Source organism: Melampsora larici-populina (assembly GCF_000204055.1).
Source record: "Melampsora larici-populina 98AG31 unplaced genomic scaffold MELLAscaffold_53, whole genome shotgun sequence".
NCBI lineage: Eukaryota > Fungi > Basidiomycota > Pucciniomycetes > Pucciniales > Melampsoraceae > Melampsora > Melampsora laricis-populina.
In genome coordinates this window covers 66732-88634 of record NW_006768817.1, presented here as the reverse complement: position 1 = coordinate 88634, position 21903 = coordinate 66732, and the positions used below count along the sequence as shown (strand labels likewise).

The following is a 21903-nucleotide window of genomic DNA, read 5'->3' as shown; positions in this document are numbered from 1 at the left end:
ATCCCCACGGAGTGTATACGGCCGTCAAAGGTATGTCAGCTTCTCTCATTCGAGTTTGAAAAAAGGCGTTGGTGAGGTCAATGATGGAAAAAAACTTCCCTGTAGCCACCAGCCTGACCAACCTGTCCACATTTGGCAATGGCGCGCGGTCCCTCACGGTCAGGCTATTCAAGACACGGTAATCACATACCCATCTTGGAAGTTCGGTAGGGTCCTTCTTTGGGATAATCAAACTCGGTGAGGCGTATTGACTAGTTGAGCGGCGTATCCTTCCAGCAGCAACGTGTTGATCAATGAGTTTCTTCCACGCATTCATATGTTTAGGTGGGTAGTTGTACTGTTTCTCTTTGATGGTTGCCTCTGGATCCTTCAAGATGATTTTATGACGAATCTTTGAGCTTTCATTCTGCATCTTCTCAGGAAATGAACCGTCTACAAACAGTCCCTCATCTTCTGCTTCATCTGATACCGCCGGTATGTCAATCGGAAAAAGATCTTTGAACTCTTCAAGCAACTTCGTCTCGCTATGCTCATTCACACTCATTATTGATAGGTCCCCTTGTGCTCGCACTTCTCTCTCCCAGGGCTCACGACACTCTCTCATAGGCTTGGTTATGCGTGGGATCAATAACTTGGTGTGTTTTTCTTTCAATTCCTCCAACACTCGATAATCATAAATTTTGAATCCTGTACGCTCACAAGTAATAGCACGCTGATTGATAGAAACAGAGAATTGAAATAAATTGAAAAATGGAGTCCCTAAAATCATATCAAATCCTCCTCCCACATCTCCTAGCTTACAGTATGTTCGGCTGAATTGTCTTCCAGACGTGGATTCGGTCAGATCAATTGTGGTGAAGTGAGTCAAAGGAGGTGGGGAAGATTCGGTAGCGACCGCTAAGCTGAGGTGCGTTGGCTTCACGAGCTTTCGCCGTTTAAGGTGAAGTTCTTCTGCCGCCCGATCTGTTAGGTGATTGACCTCGGCCCCTGGATAAGCGAGGGCTCGTAACGTCTTGCCGTTACAGGTGAATTCAAGTATAACGCGAGGGGACTTTGGGGGGGGGACGCACCCTTCAGCTTCCGCTAGGTCGAGCTCTTCGTCTAGCGCTTGTAATGCAGCTACTGACGCCTCGTCAAGGTCCGGGAACTCTCCGGCCGCTGCTACTTTCGCATAAGATGGCGCTGGTCGTCTAGCTGGTTGTTGATTGGTACGGCCGGCTTGATTATGAGTTCCTGGAGGCGACGATCTAGCTTTCGGTGGAATGTAATTCGCCGGTTTGGGAGGAGCTACATACCCGGGAGGGAAGATGACCTTCTCTCTGACATAGGGGCCTTTGCACCCTCGGTATTCGCTGCCACAATAGCCTTTACAAAAGTGGCATTTACCCAGAACATCTAAGTACAAGTGAATTTTCCATGTAAACTCCTCATCGGTTAGCCGGCCTGTCGTGTTGGTCGGAGCGGCTCGAGGGCGACTATACGACGCGTTGTGGTTGTACGACGTGGTCGGATTGGCTCTGATCTTCTTGGTGATGGCGTGGGAGGCTACCAATGACGCATAAAGTGTTTCACATTGATTTTCGAAGGTATGATAAGTAAAATCTTTGATTGATTTCGTAAATCCCCATAGCTTGACCGCCGTCTTCAGCTCTTCTATCATACCGTACTCCACAAAGGTTGCCAGTTGATGATCATTTATCACGACGGTGTGGAAGTTGATCAAGACTTGAATGCCTCGAGCTCTGGTACTGTAAGTGATGAAGTCTTCGTACGGTGACATCTTCAAGTGCTGAGCTTTCTCAAACAGGCGACTATTCCAATCGCTAGGTAAGCAGGAGTCAAAAAGTTGAACGAGAAAGTCCTTCCAGGTTCCCTTGATGAAACGATTGAATCCTCCTTCGTAGAAGGCATGTGCGTTCGGTTCCTCCAAGAAGCATCCAACTAGTGTGATTCGGTCTGTATCCAACGTCACACCTTTAGTTCGGAAGAACGTCTTCAACGACAAGTACCATAGAAGAAAAGGCTCCGCGTCACGGTACGGTCCTTTATAAACCGGTCCGTCAGATGTTCGGAACTTTGTTAAATCTAATCCAGCTGACGGTTTGGGTTCTTCTGGGGTAGACGTCCCAGGAGTCGATTCTTTGGGTGTCATGAGCTTCATCATTAGATCTTCGAATTTTTCCATTCGACGATTACTGGCGAGCTGGGATTCGATTATGGCTTTCATCAGATCCGTATCTGGATTATCTGGCTTGTCAGGTGGTGCGCTCATCGTTGGGAAGGGTTTGGGGTGTTGTTGATAAGGAGTAGGCGACGAAGGTACAGAAGAAAGTGGTGATTCTTCTCGGGACTCAGGCAGCTGTGGTAGCGTAGAAGGCTTGATATGGGTACGATTTGGTGTAGCAGGCGGTGGCTGATCGGTTCTGGCTCGAGAAGATGTCTGAAGAAGTTGCGACGCGGCTAGTCTGGCAATGGCTGGGTCTGGTCTAGAGCTGCGTGCCAATCGTCGGTTCTCGCGGATGATGGCTTCCGGGTCTGGCAATGGTACTGGCGGTGCTTTTGGGTTGGGGGGTGGAGCCTGTCGTCGTGTCGTCATACACGATGAACAGAGGAGGGGTCGGAACGTGGGGTAATGTAAGGTTTCAGGTCTCAGTGAATGGTGTCGATCGTAATAGAATCGAGGTGGCGCATTCAGTAAGGTTTCCTGGAGTATCAATTAAGGTTTATATTTTTTGAATTGATTTTGAATGATATAAAAAATCTCGGATTTGGGTTTGAGAAAAAAAAAGTGTAAGGTTCGAAGGAACCTTCACTCGATACTACGAACGGGACACCGTGAGAACACGGCAAAGGGTTTTCTAGAACCCAAGAGATCTAATCTGTGAATTGCAATATCAATGAAAGCACTGGTTCCGAATGATAAAGGGCAAGAGATTAGTCCCGATATCTCTAAGGAAGGCTATACTAAATGATAAAAGAGAAATGTAGAGAAATATAGAGAAAGAAGTCCTACCTGGTTCCGAATGATAAAGGGCAAGAGATTAGTCCCGATATCTCTAAGGAAGGCTATACTAAATGATAAAAGAGAAATGTAGAGAAATATAGAGAAAGAAGTCCTACCTGGTTCCGAATGATAAAGGGCAAGAGATTAGTCCCGATATCTCTAAGGAACCAGAAATCAGAGGGACGCGTGAACAACTTTATAAGTAAATGAAAACAAGGCTTAAGCTTAAGTGTTAAGTATTAAGTATTTGTATTGGGTGATGTGTAATGACCGTAGGTCTTACAAACATCTCCGTTCTTCATTCTTTTTGGGCCGGATTGCTACGTTTTTGGTCAGATGCCTACACCGGTTTTCCATTTTTGGAGGCCAGATTGCTACGTTTCTGGTCAGATACCTTCATACAACGTGTTTTCTTATAAAAAATCGACAAAGAGTGCCATTTGATCCTTTGCACAGAGCCAAAACAATTGAGGCTATTACAACAGAAACAAAGAGACAAATTGGAAGCTTTACACCACAGATGTGTCCCTAGAGCACGTCGCCGTGCACACACGAAGAGGTAGGAAAAAAAATGAATGAATTCTGATATCGTTAGTCTGTTTGACAGCGATGAACCGGTCACAAACCCTTTGTAGACATACAGACAAAGGCAACATCTTCTGACTGACCGTTATATTTGGAAACAAAGGCGCTATGTGCCCTTTCTTCAGTACTCATTTCAGCTCGACTGTTGAATCATGTTGTAATTAAACTAAGTCAAACTTATTGAGGCTTTCATCGTAAATAAATTGTGATCAAAAATTACAAGTGATCGTTTCTCAGTTGCTTTATCATCTGATCGAAAGATTGTAATACTTCAATCAAAGAGCCTGCAAACTACATATCTCAGCTCTTGCGATTTACTTCACCTTTTGCAACTGAAGTGTCTAACAATGCGTATGTCCATATGTTCTTTGCACTCGACCGCTGGTATCCAAAGATCTTGATATATTTCTTTTCTTTAAAGCTCGCCCGTCCCATCACTGGAAGAGAGGAGCTGCGGTGACTTCTTTGAAAGCCCTGAACGCTTCCGTCTATGCATCCCTTCCAAAGTCTACTGAAGTGATTTGCCAATCACTTGCTACATTCACACAAGGCTTACTCGGATACGACAAGTTAAACAAGACATATCCAGCCGGTCCTACACCTGACAAACGGTGCCAACTGCGGCCTTTAACCCAAGCTCAAATCATGGCTGATCGAACGGTTTTTGCAACAAACCCGATGACCGCTGACGAAGGCACACCAGAGGATTCACTTTTGGTGTTTAAAGCCTTCTGCCTGACCGATTTGAAGAATCATGAAATTCACCGATTGACCTTTGATTGGGCGCAGCCAGACCGGGATACTTGGAACCGCACTATGGCGATATTCATCGTCAAGCATTGGCAATATGCCCAATTGCAAGGTTCTTTTGGCAACCAGGCAATTACTCCCGCCCACAACACAGAAGGCATATGTATTGCAATTGTTCTTTGATGGATGCGCGGGCGTTCTGAAGAGATCAGGCAAAACCGGCGATCTCCTGAAAAAAATCTTCAGAAGGAGACCCGTCGGAAGAAAAGAATGGTAAGTTTAAAATTGTCTTACAATGAATTTCTCAACAAAAGACTCATTGATCTTTTGTGATTTGGTCAGCTGTTTAAATATCGCGTGGTTTCGCTATCTCGTCTTCTCTTGGCGGCTAATATTGGCCAAAGCGCCTCCGAGATACTGCCTCATCAGGACTGTTGTTCCGACACGGAATGGCAGCCTGAAGAGACCCACTGTCCAGCAGTTGGCTTGGTTTGGCGGAGCCAAAAATACACACAAATACTTCATAGAATTGATGAGCTCTCTTTCAAGTATTCTGCATCAACTCAGGGCCACCGACTTGCTTCTCAAAGGTTCGACCAAATTCGAACCATAGCAACCAATACTGATAGAAACGCTCCCGTGTGTTGTGGACTCCCTGAAAATTGTTATGAACCACTTTTCCTGGCAAACTTGACTGCTGAGGAAAAGTTGGCACTTCAAATAAAACCTGTTTCGGCTTGGTTGAACACCTTACCAATTCATATAGAGAAATCCCTTGTTTAGTTCAAGTTTGGCTTTCATAGTAGTTTTAAGATAAAAATTTCTCAAAGTAAACAGATTGTGTATATATACGTTTTTCTGATTCTCTACAAAAACAATGCAACAGTATATAAAGTCATGAAATATTCAAATTTAAGTTTTCCATGTGAGTTTTAGTCAGTTCGGGTTTCATCAATGGAGTGTCTCGTAACTTGACGACAGATCTGCGACACTCTGAGAAACACAAAGCAGTTAGTCTAAGTAAATTACGCTCCAATCAGGTGTTAAAGAGCGTACCATACTTTGAAGGCTGACCAAGGAGATGGTGGCCTGCGAGATGGCAAAAGTGCCTGGGGAATTGTGTAGCGCAGCACAGTGACCAAATAAGTGTTGCACGCCAATGGTCTGCGGTGACAGATTGATGTTGTACTTGAGTGTTGCATTCAAATGGGGTAGCAAACGATAAGGACTTCGATTCTCATCAATTGGGTCAAGTTCGCGAAATACATGAAGGAAAAAAACAGGAGTTGGAAGACTTTCAGTTCGTATGATGTGTTGAATCACGCCATGTCCTTTTTTCCCTAAAATATCGAACTATATATAGCTGTTCCCCGCATGTTCAGCGTAACTGCTGAATGTTTTCCCGCCATGTCGCCAATTCTTCGTAATCTCAAGTTTGTCCGAATTGATCAAACCCATGTCGTGTATGAATTGCTGAATTGATGCATAAACATCTGAGCTTGGCGAAAATGGGGTCCACTTAGTCGTTGATGTTTGCATAATTATATCAACACCAACTTCTGCTGCGTAGTCCGATGGGGCATTCCGTAAGAAGTTGAAATAATTGGCTCTCTGTGTGTGATGTTTTATCATGGTCTTCCCGACAATATTTAAAGACATGGCAAAGTGAGACATGTGGGTTTAAGAATAATGTATCAAAAGGATGAAAATGTGACTAATGATGCACCTCGGTCGCCGCTTTTGGGAGTGGCTACCATGGCACCTATCATACGCTCGCCAGCCCAACAAGCAGTATATGATGGTGGACCAAGTAGACGAGTTTGCGCTGAAAGGTGCTGCGCAAAATGGAGGTTCGGCTTGGATTTAATCGAAGGCCAGCACACTAAAAGATGATGTCGATATTGTACAAGTAGTTTATCTAGTGTGTTCAAGTCGGCAGTCTTCATCGTTCGGGAGACACTGATGTTGATGATCTGTGTGGCAAGTGTGATGGCTGTATATATTTTTGCAGCTTCTGAATGTGTTTCCGCGGTGTGATGATATGGCGCTAGGGAAAGCACCATGTATACGGTGTATAGAATGAGCCACTCTGCCGCTTTAGGAGTACCACATTGAGTTGTCCCAATCTTGTCTGGAACACGGGTGATCCAAGATGGAATCATGGTGTTCGATATACACTTGTGAACCTCCTTGAGCTCGTTTGTTGTGAGACAAGGACCGGCGGCTAGCTGTGCTGTGTGATCGGATGCTTCATCTGATAAGGGTGGGTGGTCATCACAATTAAAATTGCTGTCTGTTACCGACTTAGACTTGGAAGAACGGTCATACCGAGATCGAGTCAATGATTTTGCAGAGGAAAAGTTAAAATCGTTGCCACCCGAGGAAGCAGATTTGACACTCATTGGAACATCGCAAACTTTTCCAATAGTGGAATCATTGGCCAAGTTGACATAATCGCCGTTTGCAATTTTAGAGTCCTGTTGCTTCTTCAGGCCCTTTCCTGCAAACATAATTTGAAGATATGTATTTGAAAGGTCTCCTAAAAGGCCTAAGACCAGGCAATGCATGATATCTACTGTAGCAAATTCAATGGGCTGCCAATATGGTAGCTCGTAAAAGGCAGAATGACGCGTGCCGTTTTGTCGCATGAGGTTGTCCTGATCATTAAGGGTTTTTGCTTCACTCCATTTCTGCGCTTGTCTTTTGTGTGTAAGATTGGTACGGGGTCTGTAGCACTTGTGGTCCACATAATTGATGTCATTCAGAGGAATGTAACATTTCGAACACCAGTTTGTTGACCTGTGTGACGAAAACCCCGAAATCTTTTTCATTGCAGGAACATCGGCAAGAAGAAGACATACAGCCGCGGTGATAACTCTGCCTTTGGGATAATTAGCTGTGACACTAAAGAAAAAGCCGTTCCATAAGTCTGTAAGCTCAGAGATGAGGGGTTTTAATATTGAATCCATCTCTGAACTCTTCGGTTCTCGTCGGCTAGGCGTTATTCCATAGATGAACATGTTCTCAGCTCGGTATTGGATGTCGGGGGGTAAATTAAAACAGATCAGGAGCATTAGTCCAGCGGAATGTTGGCGTCCTCGTTTTGCTCCATAAGGGTCGAACCAATCACAATAAAATCCAAAGATGAGATTGCCAGACTTTTGCGTGAACACTTTCCCGTTCTTTTTGAAGGTTTTCCAAAGGGTTCCATCCCACAAATCTTGCAAAGTCCCTTCGGGCGGTTTGATTCGGTGTAGCAAACTGTCGAGCAGGGTCTCAAAAGATGGAGAATGTAGCATTCTCGCTAGCCATTCAACAAAGCTTTGATGGTAAAATAATTGAGCTGGTCGGGCTTTGGTAGAGCTTTTGCGGGGTGGTTTGTACAATTCAGCACCACAAATAAATTTGACTGTAGACGGCTTTGATGTGGAAAACCGTAGATTGTCGCATCGTGTCTTTGGAGGGGTTTGTCCAGCTGGTCCATGTAGGCAGAAACATACTTTGCAAGATATATGTTCGATGACCGGGGCGATCAAATGGAAAACTTTCAAAAGCTTCGGAATGGAGAGAGGAATTTCATTCCAGACAGGTGCAATTCCAGGGTTGTTCAAATTAAGCGATGTCTGTAACTTGAGACGCTCCATTTTGAGTGCGGTCCGAACCGCCTGCGAAGAACTATGATGTACAAGGTATTGGTTCAGAACTTGGATCATTGATTGAACACAAGTTGGGTGCTGAAGGAGTCTGCGGGGTGTATAGAATGCCTTGGTATCATATTGGAGTGGACGTGATTCGATAGGCATCATTCGCGCATTCTTTCGAGGGCGTGGAATATATCAATCTGAGAAAGCGAGGGGTGAGCTACAGGCCCAGGGGAATGAGCACGTTTGCGATTGGAAACAATTGGTTCCGGTTCAACAACACCCAAAAAACTCGGCGCAATAGGCCTGTCCAATGAAACTTCTGAGACTTGTTGAGCCGGTTTTGACGTGTCAGGGTGGCCTTTTTTAAGAGCTGCTTCCTTTTCCGAAACACTCAAATGCCGCGGAAAGTTAGTGCGGTGGAATAGGCGGCCTGTATGGGTCTCACCATGCTTTTGAAACTGCCGCTCTGAACATCCTAAAGCGAGGCAAGTACAGCGGATGTGATTGGGCCCAAAGGATTCCATTGAGGTTTTTGGATAATGATAAAGGAAGGGATCCAAAAATCGAAAATAGTTGGCTTCGAAAGTCCAGATGCAATTTATACAAATTGAAGAAAGTAGACTTTGCACGTGCACTGGGCTCGCTCTTATGTCTGTCTGACAAGCGGGGGTCACTAGTTGATAATCAGGTGATCGGAGGGGGTTCGTAAATGCCGAACGTTAGGCACTCATGCAAGTGATAAAGTGAGATTTTGAATGTCCACTTTGGACGCTCTTATGTCTGTCTGACAAGCGTTGTGGGGAGCCTGGTAAATCATCAGGTGAACGGAGGGGGTTCGTATGTGCCAAACGCAAGGTTCACTGATGCGAGTGATCAAGTGACCATTGATCACTCAAAAAAAAAGGTCGGACTCAAAGGGTCCATGCAGGCTCGAAGCCAACCCAAATGTTGCTGATTTGGAAGTTGGCTGCATTTTGTGTGTGATTGACTCGGCCAGTAATAGTATGGTGCTTGAATCGGCGTGAAGTGGTCAAAACGCAGAAAGATCTATTGATCTGAAGGTGTTCAAATCACGAGGTTGAGGGAGAGGGGTGATGGGATATTTTCTCAAACTCAAACATCAACTACTTGATATAAACATGTTGTGTATATGTTTTTATCACTATACACAACTATTCACATGTATACTTATTACTATTCACAGCTATTCACAACTATTCACAATGCACTAGAGGTTATGTACACGTTTGATAGATGAGACGGGGGAAAAGGTCTAAGGGGATCGTAAAATCACTGGGTGTTCATTGTGTGTGAGCCACTGGGTTCATTTTGTTGTTCTGCCGCCAACGCGGATAAGGACTTGAAGGTGATCTTGGCATCCTCGACGGCACTGTGTATATCCACAGGGTGATTTTCATTCAGTTCCAATTCTGATAAGACTAAACCTTCCTGCTGGTCATACCAGGATGGGGAAACCAGCAATTGCTGAAACCCCTTTGGAGGGAAGCGATCCTTGTTGGGGGTAGGTGAGTAGGTACCTCTTTCGACTAGTTGTTTTGCCAACCTTCTCTCTTTGGGAATCGTTTTGCGCTTCCAGTAAGCCGTGTCGAGCAAACCTATCAAAGTATCTAACTCTTGGCTGCGCCATTCAAGTCGTAATTTTTGACGGGAGCCGCAGTTGGTTGTGACTAGTTCATCTTCTGAATGAACTTCGGGATGAGATAACATCTTGAACTCGGGTGAGTCTGCACCAAAGAGTTTGACCGCCATATATAACCTGGCATCGTAGATCTGTTCCAAAGTAGTTATTCAGGATAAGTAGTTATGAGCATACCTTTGCAAATGACATTCGAGGAAAGAAAGAATACAACCCACCTTATTCATGTTTTGTTTTTTGCTTGAAATTCCTTTTGCAATCGAAATATTATCCTCAAGGATCTTCCGCCCTTCAGGAGTTTTTGTCAACGCAACCTTTCGAGTTTGGTCTTGAAACTTTGGAGCTTTGTTCCCACACCAACGGCGAAGCACTTCTTCCCGATTGGCAGGTGTGTTGTCTGTGACCAGGATACCGAACTCTCTTGCGCCGTTTGCTTCATATGCTTTCACCCAATGAGCCAAGATGATGGTTGCAGTCACTGAGTTCCAAGGTGAATCGTATGATGATTCCCAGTCAAAGGTACAACGAGGAAAGCCTGCCATGGCCAAGCTTGCCTCGCATGAGGTCACCCAATGGTGTGCATACCTGGTACGAATTCCAGTGAGGATGCGAGATGTGAAGATGACCGGCTGCATCGGACGTTTCAGGGATGCCATTTCTGCTGCGTCCTTCTCAACTACCCTTCGCTGCTTTTGGTTTGGTTTGAAGCCAGGTGGTTTTTTCGAAAGATATTTGGTCATTGCATGATCTTGTGCCTCCCGAATGAATATCTCTCTTCTCTGCCTCCGGGACTCCCAAGCTTGATGTTCGAGTTCAGAAGGTGGATCTGGCATCTTTTTTTCGCCGGCGTCTTCAAGAGCTGAAGACCCTCTTGATTTCCTTGGGATGCCCATGAGCATTCGGACGAATTCATGGATCGCTCTAGCCAGCGGTGTCGCAGCTTTAGGCACCGGATGATTGCCAGCGAGCTTCCCAATACCTTCATTCCGATGTCGAATCCGAGTGAGTACTTTGAGTTTTGCCGTTTGCTTTCGTTTTTGGTCCAGAACTTCTCCGTGCGTAAGTTCTCCATCTGAAGATCACCACATGAGCAAGACACTCCATCAAACTTCATACAAACGAGTATCCCAACAATGTAACTGATACACACCCGAATCTTCTTCATCAGATAAATCTTGTACTTCATCAAAGCGGTTGTCTTCTTCTGGAACGAATGGAAAAAAACCCAGTCAGACAACCATAACTCGTAAGTCACAAAACATGATTGTGATTGGTACATACCTTGACGTTCCTCCATATCCCCTTCACGACGACGTTTTTTCCCAGCCCCACCGGCGTTCGGAGTGTTCTGTGTACAGGTTTGTTGAGAGCTCATAGTTGAATTTATAAATACAATACAGATAATGAAGCGAAAGTGATTTCTTTGGGTGAAGAGAACTAATATGGGTCGATCTACCTTGACCCCAAGTTTGTGAAAGAAAAGAGCGCAGACTAATGCTTCAAGATAGAAAAGAAAACGGTGCAAAAGTGTTGCCAGAAAGATAAACTGCAGAATGATGCTTCAATATAGAAAAGAAAAGGTTGAAAAAGTGTTGTGTTTCAATCACCAGAAAGAGAAAGTGACATAAGAGCACACTCTAGAAAGGAAAAGAGTTCATTCAAGATATATGAGAATCTTTTTGGACCAACAGACAGACACGTCAAGTGCCGCCACCCCCTCCACCGTTTGAACACGCACAAACATGACCTCATTACCCGTATTTTTTTGCATTTATTGCATAACACCTATTGAACAACCCAAAAAGACGTTGAAGGGTCTCTGTACTCAGTTTCTGGGTCAAATGATGTATCTGAAGAGATGCTTCAGAGCCAAATCTTTGGCTTATCAAACCCATCTCAGACATCGGGTTCGGGTTTGACAGTATCTTACACAGTAATCTCCAAGACAGAGAACTCCGGCAGAGACCTGTGTCTTCTGGGTTTTGGGCAGCCAAAAGTTAAAACCCAGTCTCACACCGTTTCCAAAACTTTTAACTGCCACGCTAGGCATGTCCATCATCGACTGTTACGCGGGAACAGTTGGGGTTTTTTCATTTCCCCGCAATAAAGTAAGCGAACCATGATCATTGCCAAATTTTGCAACAGAAGAAGCACGCAAGTACATGATAGTGGTCACCAAACTGGGCAAGATCTCGCGTTGCTGGTACATCGTGACGCAGAGTCAGAATTAGTTCGACCGGCGGAAACAATGCAGGGGAAAACATCAGCGGGGAATGTGTTAAGATAGGTGTTCAAACGACATTGTACCCACCACTATCGTGAACCGCCTAAACTATGCTCATTCCGAGCTATTGAAGGACAGCACTTTCGACGGGAGGTATAGCCGCGGGGGACTCTTCAGCTTGTGAATGATTTTGAGAGCCCGTGTCAGCTTTCGAATGTTTTTGACAGCCCTGTGAAGTCTTTGGCCCTGGCATGCCGTAGTTTTTTCAGCGACATGGCCACATAAGTTGATTATGTTGGCGCCTCAAGATAACTACTTACCAGCAGCCTCTATCGCGTCTAGGGCAGCGACCTCCTCAATAGTCATTGAAATGACCGGTGTGTCATCGTGGTACTCTAACAGATGGCAAACAGAGAACTCAGATAAGCAACCATTTGAAAGAGGAGCCACCAGGGCGCGTACCTGCAACAGCTTTCGCGAGATCTCTGGGGGACATGTTGAGCACATCAATACTGTACTTCTTTCCGTTTTGGACTCGGCGCCAATCGGGGTACGGTAAGGCTTTTTTGGGTTTATCTCCTTTTGGAGTGTGGTTGAGATTAGTGGTGCAGCGGACTTTTAAGTGACCGAAACGACCACAGCGGATGCATTGATCCAGGCCCTCCTTGACGCAATGATGCGCTGATGTGGAGATCTTCCATGGAACCATTTCAGACTGGGTGCGTTTGTCTAGTTTGGCAAAGTTTGCCGACGTAGGGATCTTTACGTTGCGGATGGGTGACATGCTGGGAATTTCAGTGGGTGTTTGGAATTGGCACTGTTTTGGTATTGATGATAAACTTGTCGAAGTTGTTTGCTTTGAAGCAAAAGGATCATGAACGCTTTGGAAGGTTTTTTTGAACAAGATGTGGATAATGAAAGTATATATGAACAATCAATTTCCACGACCATACCCTAACAACAACCATATCCTAACATCCAACATATATCCTAACGTGCAACCAATCTTAATTGTGAGACAAGAATATAAACACAACACTCAATATGAACAAGTGAGAGGTGTGTTTATATTCTTGAGATATGTCTGGGTTTTGGGGAGCAAGGTCAATGCGGCAGCGGGTCAAACCTTTATCTTTGTCTTTTACCTTGGCACAGCTTTGTGTTAAGCCTCCCTCAGTTTCAAGTTACAAATAGACGCAGCGAGTCCAAACTTCAGATAATGGAATTTCAGCATTCAAGACAAAAATTTGACATGTGTGGTAGGAGAGTGAACAATACAAGATGTATGTATAAGATATGAACTCTCAGTCTCCCTTTACAAACCACCGCACTTGAAAGAAAAGGAGCAGGCGTGCATAAAACCACCGCACTAGAAAGAGAAGGACGCGGTGTGTATAAAACCACCGCACTTGAAAGAAAAGGAAAAGGACCAGGCGTGTATTTTGATTGAAGATAATATAAATGAGAAACTTTTGAAGAGCGATAAGTGCATTGCCTACTCGTGTATGATTACCGCTCCATTGGTTTTGAACGGCGCAGGATGCTTGATCTTTTTATATTCAAGATTCACCGTTAGCCTTTCTTTTTCAGCTTATTGTCTCAGTATCAAAGAAGTTAAATTACAAACCTGTAGCTGATATCGCAAGTACCTCACACTTCCGCTTGGAAGGCAGATATAGAGTCAGGTGCATCATTTAGGCTCGCATCATTTGATAAGCCTTTGTTTTGAGTTTCTCCCAACTGTCCTTGCAAAAGCTCAAGCTTGTCATTGAGGATTTTGATGTCGTTCTTTGCTTTACTCAACTCCTCCAAGCGCAAGGGGACTACGCCGTTCAATTCATTATGGAAGTTTGAGAAAATCGTGAAAGATTTCTCAAAGTCTCCTCGCAGAGTGGTTATTTCAGATTGCAAGCGATTTTCAATATTTTCAAGTCTAGTGTTGGTAGCAGTTGCGGTTTCTAAAGTATCATCGTCATCTTCGTCCCAGATCTCGTCTTCGGAGATGTTGTCGTCACTTGAGTAATGCTCGTCGGTGATGCCGTCTAAAGAATTTTGGGCAAGATCGCCGGCATCGATTGGAAAGATGGACGCCATGTTTTGAATCTTGGGCAATACCGAAGGTTTCATTTTCAGATCCCATAGATCACCGAGTGGCAAAGAGTCCTTGAGTTCATTGCTGTAGAGGTCGGCAGGCAGATGACAAGGTATGAAACCGTATTCTGTTGACAAGCTCTTGACGTATTGGCAAGGAGATCGGCGGTTGACGGCAAACATATTGCGGGACTTGGCGTGAAAGTCCACACGTTCCTCGATGTATCTGATGAAGCAAATCATTTTCTTTGACCACCACTGAGGTATCACGTAATGTACCTCCCTAACAGGATAGACCCTAGTCAGGGATTTGAATTCAACTATATCACCCATGATCAAGTAATTACGAGGTTGGAAAATTGATGCCAAGGGTTCCGAAACGCCTGTTTTGACCAAGTAAGACAAGTATTCGTTGAAGACCTGTTTTTAAAAGTGCTTCAGCAACTTAACCGACCAAAACAACAAGAAATGACCAAAAACTTACCTTCTTTTTTTTGGCTATTATGTAATGATGGTTGAGGATTTCGTTACTGCTGCATTGCTCATGATACATCAAAGACAAGTGTTTGAATTGAGCTGCCAATACTGGCATGGTGATAGCTCGCCTGAGCATGTGTTCGCTGATTGTAAAGCTGTAATGCCTGTTTTTATAGCTTTGTAGAATGAGTTCCAGAAAAGTTCTTGGGCCAGATAATTAACACGGTCTTCCAAAGGAACCTCCCATTTGAATGAGAAACGACGAAGTCCCCAGCGCTTCAGCTCCATTTCAACATCCTCAAAATGGTTGGGGCTCATGTGAACGCCGGTTTTCACGAAGTCGGTAACAGAAAGGACTGGAATAGATTCGCCGTGAGGAAGAGGATCATAAAGCTGGAAGCGTTCCATCAACTCTTTTTGCTCAAGCTTGGACAGGGATGGTGGAACGGGTGATGCCTCTGAGTCACGACACATCAACACTCGAAGATGTCTCCGGACAACCGACTGAGAGACAAGGTTTGAGATGATCAGCGAGGAACTTATACACGGTTTGAATAGCAAAAAACACACATGGACTTGGGTCATATCATATTTGGACTGAGTGCCGAGTGCTTCAATTTGACAAACACTACGAGCCCATCTCTTGACACCCTTTGATTGGATTGGAGATAATTTGTGCGGGATAGTGATCATTTTTGATATAGTCTTAGGAGATAAGTAAAATAGTTGTTATTCAACTAAAGCCGGGCTACAAGTGGTGTTTGCTCATTGGACAATAACCACGAAAAGACACCCTATTTATAGCTGTTCTTTACAGTAGTTGCGTCTGATCACAGCGTAAGCAGATCGAGCGGCTAATGTGAGCACTGAGAAACCACCCACACCTCACAACATCCCGGCGAGAGGTGGTTTTGGAGACCAAAGCTTTGCGAGACTTTTTTATGACATCAACCACAAGTCTCGGTTACATCCGAGACGCTTCCTTTGTGGATAGTGAGCAACTATCAAAGACCATGACTCATTATGACCTTCTTACGAGTCTCGGTTAGATCTGAGCCGCTTTTTGTAAATATGTCAAGTTGTGTATGCAGGCAACTGCAATCATAAATATCGGGGAGCATTACGAGACAATCACTTTGGAGGTGGACATCCCAACCGTTGCGTTTGGAACAAATTATGACTCTTTATAACGTTCCTTACAAGTCTCGGTTAGATCCGAGCCGCTTTTTGTAAACATGTCAAGTTGGGTATGCAGGCAACTGCAAGCATCACTTTCGGGAAGCATTAGAGACATAGCACATTACTTTGGAGGCGGACATCTCAACCGTCGCGTTTGAACAATTTACCAGTATGAATGAAACAGCTATGTTAGGTGGTTGTGGCGGATGGAAATGTATGTTATAAATTGGGCAGGTAGAAAGAGAAGTGAGTTAGCTACAAAGTGACTGAGCTTTGCGTGATCAGTACCTCCCATTGTCACATATAGCGTTGAGCGGTGGAAGTTGGAACACAGTCGACTGCCTATGTCTGGAAAACGTCTCACTTTCACAAAGGAAAGCCTGTCTGTATTGCCAAGACCTGTCCGAAGAGTGAATCAACGTCGTACGAGATGTCATTCGTGTGTGCCCGTCGACGAGCTCATGGGAGATATCCGTGGTGTTAGGTAGTGAAAAGCATCCGTCTGCAAATTCCACTATGTTGGACCCACTTGAAGGCTTGAAAACATAGACTACACTTGTAGCCTCAAGGTGACCAAAAGTAGCCAAAAGTCCATTGATTCTTTGGTGATTTTGGTGGGGCAGTGTCAATTGCTACGTTTTAGGTGAGATACCTAAAACTCATGACCAATGATTGCTACGTTTTTGGTCAGATGGCTTGCCACTAATTTTTCCAAATTTCTACGTTTTTGACAGATACATCGCCAAAATTTTAGCCCAAATTGCTACGTTTTTCGACAGGCCCCTCGGTAGGAGCACTCCAGGGTCCTCTTTAGTGGCTCTCAAACCTGCCCCGGTTTTCAAAAAACCCAGTTGACCCAGTTGCTTTTTGGCGGTAACTTTGTGTATCAAGTTGACATTTGTTGACAGCTCCCAGCCAAAAATTCAACTGGGGCAACCGGGTTTTTTGAAACTGGGTCAGGTTTGAGAGCCACTTTTCCTTTCGAGTGTGTCGAGAAGTCTGGGGTGGTGAACCGAAGGGAAAGCTGACTTTACGTCAGCAAACATGGCTCCTACTATATTACCTTTGGCCCATTCGCCTCGGATGAACGCAACTAGATGAACTAGCGCTTCTTGGCTGGACCGATTAGGACGTCCACCATAGTGGCCGTTGTTGAGTAATTTGAGTTTTTCAACCTGCTGAGATAGGTGCGTGGTGATGATCTTCTCGTATAGTTTGCTTATTGTGTTCAGTAGAGCGATAGGTCGGAAGGATGATGGTGAGGTGTAGTCCGATTTTCCCGGCTTGGGGATCCGTCGATAAGTGAAGACACGTCGGCATCGAGGAAGTCAGAGTTGTGGACTTCTGTGACCTGTCTGTGCGAATTTTGTCCCACCCATGTCAAACAAAGCATAATGATTTACAAAATGTCAACTCCGCCAAGCGAGGCTATTTTCATTCATGTATATTGTACATGTGTACAACTTTTCATTTCAAATTGAAACTTGAAGGCCATGAAGTCTCGGCCAATACGGCAGACATTCCCTTCCGTATTCCCACATTCCTTGTGACTTCCGCTTCAGATATCTTCATACTCATTTGAGTTCTTGAAGCCTGAGTTGCCTTCAAGCTATCAAAGAGTGGGTCAGCGAGAATGGCGGCCAATCCTTTCGAATCTCAGTTACAGGAAATCGTGAGCTCCTCCCTGTCCGCAAGATATCTGAAAACCAAACTCAAAAATCACTGACTAACTCTATTATTCGAGCTCTCTAGACAACATTCTTACATCCGCAAGCGCCCTTTTGGACCAACGCAATTCTAATCTTCTTTGCTATCTGGAGAAGCATGGCCATGATCAGCTGCGTGGCAATCGTCCTCATCCCGTTCTACAAAGGCTCTGCGAGTCGCGAAAAGCATTCTTGGCTGTTCCGGAGGCACTATCTTTCAGGTGAGTCAATTGTTATCTCTCGCCTCCATGACATTGGATCAGAGCGCTGAAAATTCGACATGAACATCATCCAATGTGGCCCTCAACATAGGTGGTTCTTCGATCCCGTACCTCGTGCCAAATCGTAGGTGAGTACATCTCTCTGATTATCTCATATCGCAGCTGAGAGCAAAGAATGTGTCATAGTATGATTCTCGGTCTGTGCGAGTTTGTGTCCAATTGCCTTTACTTGACGTTATCAATGATATCCTACGTGGTGAGTTATGTGTATTGGATTTGGTGTCGGTGGCGGAATATTGCTCATTTACCATTCATATTCCACTTAAAAGTACTTCTCCGGCAACCGTGCACATCGTATGGAAGAGTTGATGTCGGTTTGGTAAGTGGGAGTTCTTTGCTATACTATACTCATGCGTTTCATTGCCGCAATTTAACGTTTTTTTCTGTGTGGTTGATTAGGTATGGTATCGCGTACGTATCTTCTTATTCGAAACACGTCTTCTGAGGTCCATATTCAACAATTCTGATTTGGCAATCTGATGGATTTGTGAACGCGCATATCAATTCATAATCCAGAGTTCTACCGTACGTTGAAGATTCATCATCCGAAAGTTCGAGAGCGGCAGACGCTGAGATCATCTTATTTTCAGTTCTTATCTCGGAATTTCGCTTGCAGCTTGGAGTCTCGTCTATGCGTGGTAAGTTCTGTCTCGCATCCAAGATGAAATCTGGCAGTATATCACCTCCAGGTGTATGCGCGAATCATCTTCTGACTCCTTTCCACGTACTAATCTTGATCTTCATAGTCTTTGTGATGTGCAGGGTCCCAATAGGGGACGGGTAGCTCGGATTTTGACGCCGGCTGTCTATGACTTGGCTTGGATGTCTTGGTTGCTCGTCATCATTCTCATCACATTATATTTGGCATCAGCTGCTGGAGAGGTAGAGGTTTCGACCTTTGAGTTGGCATACTCATTATCAGCAATGCTCGAGAGGGCAGACAAGCTATGGGATGCGGGCCAAACCTTATCTAAACCATCTGCCGCAGATCTGCTGGCTCGAACTGATGTAGTACTCGCCCAAGTGAAGCTTTTATCTACAAAATTCCGGGAGTGGGGATGTGTTTGGATCATCTTAGAGATCTTCTTGGCAATTGTGAGTCGAAAGGACATTTTCAAAATAATCAATATCACTGAGAAAAATCTTTGTCTCAAATTTTCCCATCGCAGTTTTATGTATTCACTGCATGCTATTTGCTTCAAATTGTTAAAAGACTGTTGTCGTCGCGTGAAATCGAAAACCTGTCGCGCCCTGGGGCTTCAATGGCTCGAATCGAATTGGAGCAAGAGTTTAGTGAGTCTATTGCAGATGATACACTTGAAAATTGGAAACTGGAAAACTCAAAACAGTGAAAACTTAACATCTATTCTCTCATACCATGTTCGACTTGTTCTCAGAGTTCCTCGGTAGGTCATGTCTGATCATATCAATCACACTAGGACTTGACATTGGCGCGGCTATATTCACAACGCTGTATAGTTCGCATCTTGAAAGGTCAGTCCAGTGCGATTACCAGCTACCGATAAGATGACCAACGACTTGACGCTTCATCTTTGAACACATAAGACCAATATGGGTCACTGCCGAAGCCCTTATCTGTCATATTCCGGGCCTTTTCATGTCACCTATTCTTCTTTTCCAGTCGGTAAGCAGATCTCTTGGGCAAGACAAGCCAACGCAAACAAAACTGACTCAAGTCTTCGCCAATTCTGTGTTTTCAGTGGCGAATCTTAACCGGGAACAACGTAGCTGAAGACTCAGAGTTTCACGAAGCGACCCAGTCTCCTCAGACAAGATACGTTCTTGACTTACCCTCACACCTTCTCGGATGGAACACCGCCTTGGCGTGGTCTCAATACGAACCTAACAAAGAGATCGACAACTTCTCTGGCCTTTGTCGAGATGACTCGATTGAAGGAACACCAGATCTTGAGAAGCGACCAGCTAGCCAGATGTCTATATCTAGCCAAATGTACATCACCCGATCCATCACCACCATTCACCATGAGAAGGACGATAGAGATGATGAAAGTAAAGGCGTCGCGGCTCGTCCGAGGAGATATGCATGAAGATCGTTGAATCAAAACAGGTAGTCATCTCGTTTCAGGACACCTCTTCGACAATTGTGTACGTATGGAATTCACAAATATATCTACGAGCTGCTTAATCATGTAAACCCTTTACGGGCTCTGGGGTTTCCCTTGCGGCTATTGTACCTATCCTGTATGAATACTTTTCCTGTCACAATCTCATAACTCATTCTCACCATTCCTTTATATGGTTGACTGTGGTCTCTTGAGTCACTTTTGATTCACTGCATTCCTTTCTGACATCTTCATGCCTCAGCTCATATCAAACTCTAATCGTTTTTTACATTGGTTAGTTGTGATATTCATTTATTGGTTAGTTGTGATATTTATTTATTGGCTAGTTGTGCTACTCATATATTGGTTAGTTGTGATATTTATTTATTGGTCAGCTTGTTACATCATTTATCTGAGGCATGTTTGGTGACACATTATTAATTGAAGCTGGAGTTGCACTGCGATGGATTTGTTTTACCACTCAAAATGCCTGCATATCAACAATTTGGAAATCTGTGGGGATATGAAATCATAATCTTGCACAAAAGAGTGATTGATCTGACAGCTTTTGAACTATCACCAACTGTCCCAGTCTGAACCTATATAGCCACATCTCTTCCTTCTCAATGTCATGAGCTGCCAATCAACATTGACAAAATCACAGATTGACTCATGGAGCTGACAACACAAGGATGATGTATTTCTCACATGGTGAAAAATGATTGCATGTATGGAAAAAAGATTGAGCAAAAATCGTTTTTGAAATTGAGGGATCAGTTTTGGCCCAAAATTCTTTTCTCTCAAAAAATGAGGGGAAAAATACAATGCCATCTGTCTTGCAACTTTTTTTTTGGAGTTGCTTGAAGCATTTTACTCAGCATCAACTCAGCAAGAGTACTTTTTCTGGTTTTTGAGAGCTCACAGGAGTTCAAAAAATTCAGACAGCTCTGGACAGAGCAGGAATGCCCTTTGTGATGTGTGGTGTTTTTTGTAATTTTATGGTGCCTTCATCCTGGATAGATGCAAGGTATAACATCAAAAGTTGTTCTCTGTTTGCCTCGTAGATTGCAGATGAATCTTGGGACACAAAAGCATAAAGATTTGACAGATTTGCTATAGAAAATGTCCAAATAATGTAACATCCTTGTTTGTGATGCAAAACCCTTTTTTGGGTGGTTTTGGAGTCTTGTACACCACAAACCCCCCCAAACGGGGTTTTCACTGGTGACACTGCGCAGTGAAAAAACCGCAAACATTTGCAGACATGATTCGTGAAAATCTCGGGGTCGTACAACCGGAGTTAACACTGCGCTATTTACACCAGTGGGAACTTGACCATAAACCGGTGAAACCCCAGTTAGGTCCCTCTCTTTAGTGGCACATAATGCGCCGCATAGCAGACCACGTTTTTTGAAACTCTGTTCTAGGTTCACATCAACAGTGGCACAATTCATTGAACACATCCAATAATTAGCGCTTAGCGCTTTTATTACCAAAATACAAAATAAACAATAACAAAACCAATACAATGAAATAGATAAAAAGATAAAAAGATATATAAACAATAACAAAACCAATACAATGAAATAGATAAAAACATCAACTTGAGCCTTCAAGGCAGGACTTACAAAGTCCCAATTGATCGAAAAAATGAATAAGAAAGTAGTCTAATAAGATAAGAGAAATAAAACCATCTACATCAATCACCTCAGTACTTACTCTTCCTCTTCTTCTTCTTCTTCTTCCTCTTCTTCTTCCTCTTCCTCTTCCTCTTCCTCTTCCTCTTCATCTTCCTCTTCATCTTCTTCTTCCTCTTCTTCATTTGCCACCTCTTCTCCCACTTCGTAAAGTTCTTCATCAGGTCCTGCTGCCTTGTCTCCAAAGGAATCGTCAAGGCCCGCTATAGTATCTTGAATCTCTTCCTCAGTAGGTAATGCAAACTTAGTTATTGCTTTCAACTCTTCAAATGTCCTCTTTCCGTTTATGAATAAGTCTGTTTGTAAGACCAGAACATAGAATCTGTTTACAAGACTAAGTCAGTTGCTATGGATGCATAAGTAATATGGAAAGAAAGAGAAAAGATCCATACGCATAACAATATCTTGATGATTCGCTGCGCAAGTGCTCCAGAGTCTGGTCCACCACGTTCCACAAAGTCTTCGTCTTGTACGTCGAACGGTTTAGCCCCCAATGAATGAATTGTATCCTCTGAATTTCATTC

General features: G+C 44.0%; 5 protein-coding genes across 5 annotated transcripts; 2 read left to right on the top strand and 3 right to left on the bottom strand.

The window, feature by feature from the left end:
- Positions 1-3936: 3936 nt before the first annotated feature.
- MELLADRAFT_111359 (uncharacterized protein) lies at positions 3937-4952 on the top strand (the record flags this gene model as incomplete). The annotated part of the gene is made up of 4 exons (XM_007415784.1): positions 3937-3940; positions 4011-4513; positions 4545-4612; positions 4682-4952. 4 exons carry the CDS (start codon positions 3937-3939, stop codon positions 4950-4952), a joined length of 846 nt encoding a protein of 281 aa, XP_007415846.1.
- A 4321-nt stretch (positions 4953-9273) lies between these two features.
- Positions 9274-11015, bottom strand: MELLADRAFT_92833 (uncharacterized protein; the record flags this gene model as incomplete). The annotated part of the gene is made up of 4 exons (XM_007415670.1): positions 9274-9774; positions 9859-10712; positions 10791-10844; positions 10922-11015. The coding sequence occupies 4 exons, from the start codon at positions 11013-11015 to the stop codon at positions 9274-9276; spliced, it is 1503 nt and encodes a 500-aa protein (XP_007415732.1).
- A 973-nt stretch (positions 11016-11988) lies between these two features.
- Positions 11989-12648, bottom strand: MELLADRAFT_111357 (uncharacterized protein; the record flags this gene model as incomplete). The annotated part of the gene is made up of 3 exons (XM_007415669.1): positions 11989-12110; positions 12185-12259; positions 12327-12648. The coding sequence occupies 3 exons, from the start codon at positions 12646-12648 to the stop codon at positions 11989-11991; spliced, it is 519 nt and encodes a 172-aa protein (XP_007415731.1).
- Positions 12649-13514: 866 nt separating this feature from the next.
- MELLADRAFT_92831 (uncharacterized protein) lies at positions 13515-15125 on the bottom strand (the record flags this gene model as incomplete). Its single annotated transcript, XM_007415668.1, has 4 exons — positions 13515-14375; positions 14440-14488; positions 14542-14936; positions 15003-15125. The coding sequence occupies 4 exons, from the start codon at positions 15123-15125 to the stop codon at positions 13515-13517; spliced, it is 1428 nt and encodes a 475-aa protein (XP_007415730.1).
- Positions 15126-19422: 4297 nt separating this feature from the next.
- Positions 19423-19872, top strand: MELLADRAFT_57496 (uncharacterized protein; the record flags this gene model as incomplete). The annotated part of the gene is made up of 1 exon (XM_007415785.1): positions 19423-19872. A coding segment is annotated over one exon (195 nt), but the record flags the coding sequence as incomplete, so codon positions are not given.
- Positions 19873-21903: the final 2031 nt, after the last annotated feature.